Source organism: Calcarisporiella thermophila, assembly GCF_041956535.1.
Source record: "Calcarisporiella thermophila strain CBS 279.70 unplaced genomic scaffold VTP21scaffold_34, whole genome shotgun sequence".
NCBI lineage: Eukaryota > Fungi > Calcarisporiellomycota > Calcarisporiellomycetes > Calcarisporiellales > Calcarisporiellaceae > Calcarisporiella > Calcarisporiella thermophila.
Genome location: NW_027192224.1, coordinates 230,228 through 233,469, shown reverse-complemented (window position 1 = coordinate 233,469; position 3,242 = coordinate 230,228). Strand labels below are relative to the sequence as shown.

Here is a 3,242-nt window from a genome sequence, read left to right as displayed (position 1 = left end):
GTGAACAACCCCAATATAAATTTTTTGCTGATTTCAACACACTTAAAAAAAAGAAATAGTCTAAAAAATAATATAAACATATAAGTTGGTCATCTACTTCTAATTCGATCCCTTAGCTTTGAGAAGTCTCCTGAACTCGTGCCTCTCGTTGCATGGGTGTGGAGGGTGGGCACCCAGTTTCATTTCCCTTGGGCTCTCACCCAAAGGGAACTATTGTATATGGCATCCTGCTACAAATATAGTTCTTATCTTTACTAATTCGTGGTTTTCTATTATATATAGACGGTACACGACAGTATGGGGGCCAGTCGAATAATCATAAGGGCTCAACTTCCTCTCCAAAAACAAATCGAGCGGTAAAGTATGAACCAGGTAACTAGCCCTTCCGAAAATTCTTAATATTATTTTTGACCTATTCTGAATTCTACCTGATTCTGCCTGATTTTTTGTGGCAACTCCCAACATTAATATTTCGTTTGAAGAGAGTTAGCAAAGGATGTTCAGTTGTATATGCAATGGTATCAGCGCAAGTGAGTTTTCGAATATTAAAACTGATTTTTATACGGGCGTTGTTTGAAAAAAAAAAAAAAAAACTTAAGTAAAAAAATATTAAGTTGCCCCAAAACTTTCCCGAGATACTTTATATTCAAGTCTCAATCTGATCAAGAGGTAGCATTTATCACTCTCAAATATTTTGCTTTTGTTTTTTTTTTCAAATTAACAGATAGAAAATGCAAGCTGTTAGAGTGGGCCATCTTAGAGTAGGCCATTGGATAATCCAATATGATCTAGGGCGTAGAGCTTTAATAGAGTCCTGCGGAAGTCATACGAGACATTATAGTGAAATTTCTGGCATCCTTTCTGAGCTTGATTCGGATGAATCCAGCAAAGAGTTTACTGACATCAAAGTGGCTAAAATCCAAAAAAACCAGCGTTTTGAATTGATACGCGAATACTTATTAAATGTGGGCTCCCGTTGGGAGAATGGCCGTTCACCCGAAGTAACGCTCGTATAACAAGAAGTACCAGCAACACAGATAAAAGCAGACATCCCTTTGGATGACGGAAAACGCTTTGCTGGATTCGGACAAACCCAGTTTCAGAAAGGATGCCAGAAATTTCACTATTATGTCTCGTATGACTTCCGCAGGACTCTATTAAAGCTCTACGCCCTAGATCATATTGGATTATCCAATGGCCTACTCTAAGATGGCCCTCTCTAACAGCTTGCATTTTCTATCTGTTAATTTGACAAATGAGCAATTTATTTGTTCGTGGCAGGGACATGCTTGCAATACCTAGCATTTGAGTATAATGTGAAATTAGACTAGCATATATTAGTTTAATTTTGGTAATTTGGCTCTATAAATATATGTGAAAGGATACTAAGCAAAAGATGGCAGATAAAAACCATGATATTCTATAGCAACCAATGTTAAATGTTCGTTCCCTCATCAATTAACTACAATGCATTAGAATCCCTTCTTCTCCTCTAACACTCATGTCTAGCCAAAATTTACTATCTACTCTTCATCTGGGATTAGTTCCTCGTAGTTGTCAGGGGCACTAAAATTCTATATCCACTGATTGACAAAAATAAAGAATAGCTGGTTTGCATTTTATTGGTATTTAATATCTTACTAACAATCGTGCCGAAAATTTCGTGATTTAGCTAAATGCTGTTGAACTTATCAACTGCGGACAGATTGGAAATCAGAATGATTAATTGAAATATTAGCAAAATCAAACCTACCTATTTAATAAAAACACAATATTAACTATATAACCCGATGATGATGCCTTCAATCATAGTTTATTATCCGATCTGCTTCTCGCAATCCAAGGTCAGTAGTTGTTGGCACAGAGGACAAAAGTCGAAGAGGAATTCAAACAGAATTAGGTAATGAGCACTAGAGAGGGGAAAGAATAAACATCTATGGGATGTTTAGATAACAAAATATATCACAGTTCACTCTAGGTCAAAATGATCATGAATCTAGTAAAAGATCCTAGTTTGATTTTTATATGTTCATTGTATGCAATAGGAGGTATTGACGAGTTTGTTTTCTAATTTAGCCTATCAAGCAGCATGTTTGCAGTATATAAACTATGGGTAAATGCTATGGTTGTTCAAAGAAGCTTATCACGGCTTCATATTAGAATCGTATTCGATCTCGTAATTATCCCAGACGCCCTCTTCCACCTCTTCTTCGACCTCTAGAAATACAGAATTCTCTGTCACCTTGACTGCAAGTACTTTGGCATAGGTCGCCGATACTGACCTCACACCCAACACATTGAGCTGCCTCGCGAAGCAAAGAAAGGAGTTCCTTAAGAGAGGTAAAGTGAAACTCAATTGATCATACCATCTTAAATCAATTTTGAAAGAATTACACTCTTCGACTGCTTTCCGGCTTACTTATGAGTCCTTTTTTGAATAATGCACTGAGCTGCTTTGGAAACAAATGAAAGAATTTTCTAGAAGTGTTGTGTTTCAGAGAAAGCAGGTAAAAGCTTCCAAAATCATTCCCAAATCTCTTACGCTTCTCGATCGCTTTTCAACGCGCATATGAGCTGTATCCGGAATATGGAGTATTTCTAATGAGCGCCCCGTTGCTTTTTCTTATATTTCTCTGGTCTACAATGCAATTTGACTGTCATTCTCTTCCCATTTAACAGCCATTTAAGATAACGTTTTCTTACATAACTGAAAATATAATGTTAATCGTTTCACGCCAACCAACCAAATTTCGGATACCGTCGCAATATTCCGAAAGTAGTTTGTACCTCATATCTTCCTCATTACATGCCCTATTTTAGAATACGTTAGTATATTATGAATAGCATTGCTAATCTCCTTACTTTATTAGATCGAAATTGTTAGCTTCACATTTAGCGGGATCAAGATACTCTTTTCCGTATATATTAGTAGTCAAGCACTTGTAGTACATGCGAGAATTTTCTTCGCTCTCCTTGACCAAGTTGTTTAATTCTTTTTTATGAAAATATAGCAAATGATAAAAAATAGGCGTAAGTGAGGTATAAGGAAAATAAACTACTAAAACCACTATAACTTACGGTCGGTTGGATACTTGATGGTCAGAGAGGCACCTTCATTCGAAATTGTGTTAACTTGTTTAGAGATTACCCGAGAAGGATTGGAAAACTTGATGGATCGACTTTTTCTCCCGAATTTATCAGTTTTTTCATTTTCTCAAACTTAATCTAATTTAATTGAGACG

General features: G+C 36.3%; 1 protein-coding gene across 1 annotated transcript; it reads right to left on the bottom strand.

The window, feature by feature from the left end:
* Window positions 1–2,143: 2,143 nt before the first annotated feature.
* On the bottom strand, window positions 2,144–2,569 carry VTP21DRAFT_7955 (uncharacterized protein; the record flags this gene model as incomplete). The annotated part of the gene is made up of 3 exons (XM_069398753.1): window positions 2,144–2,330; window positions 2,420–2,478; window positions 2,543–2,569. 3 exons carry the CDS (start codon window positions 2,567–2,569, stop codon window positions 2,144–2,146), a joined length of 273 nt encoding a protein of 90 aa, XP_069246137.1.
* Between the last annotated feature and the right edge of the window lie 673 nt (window positions 2,570–3,242).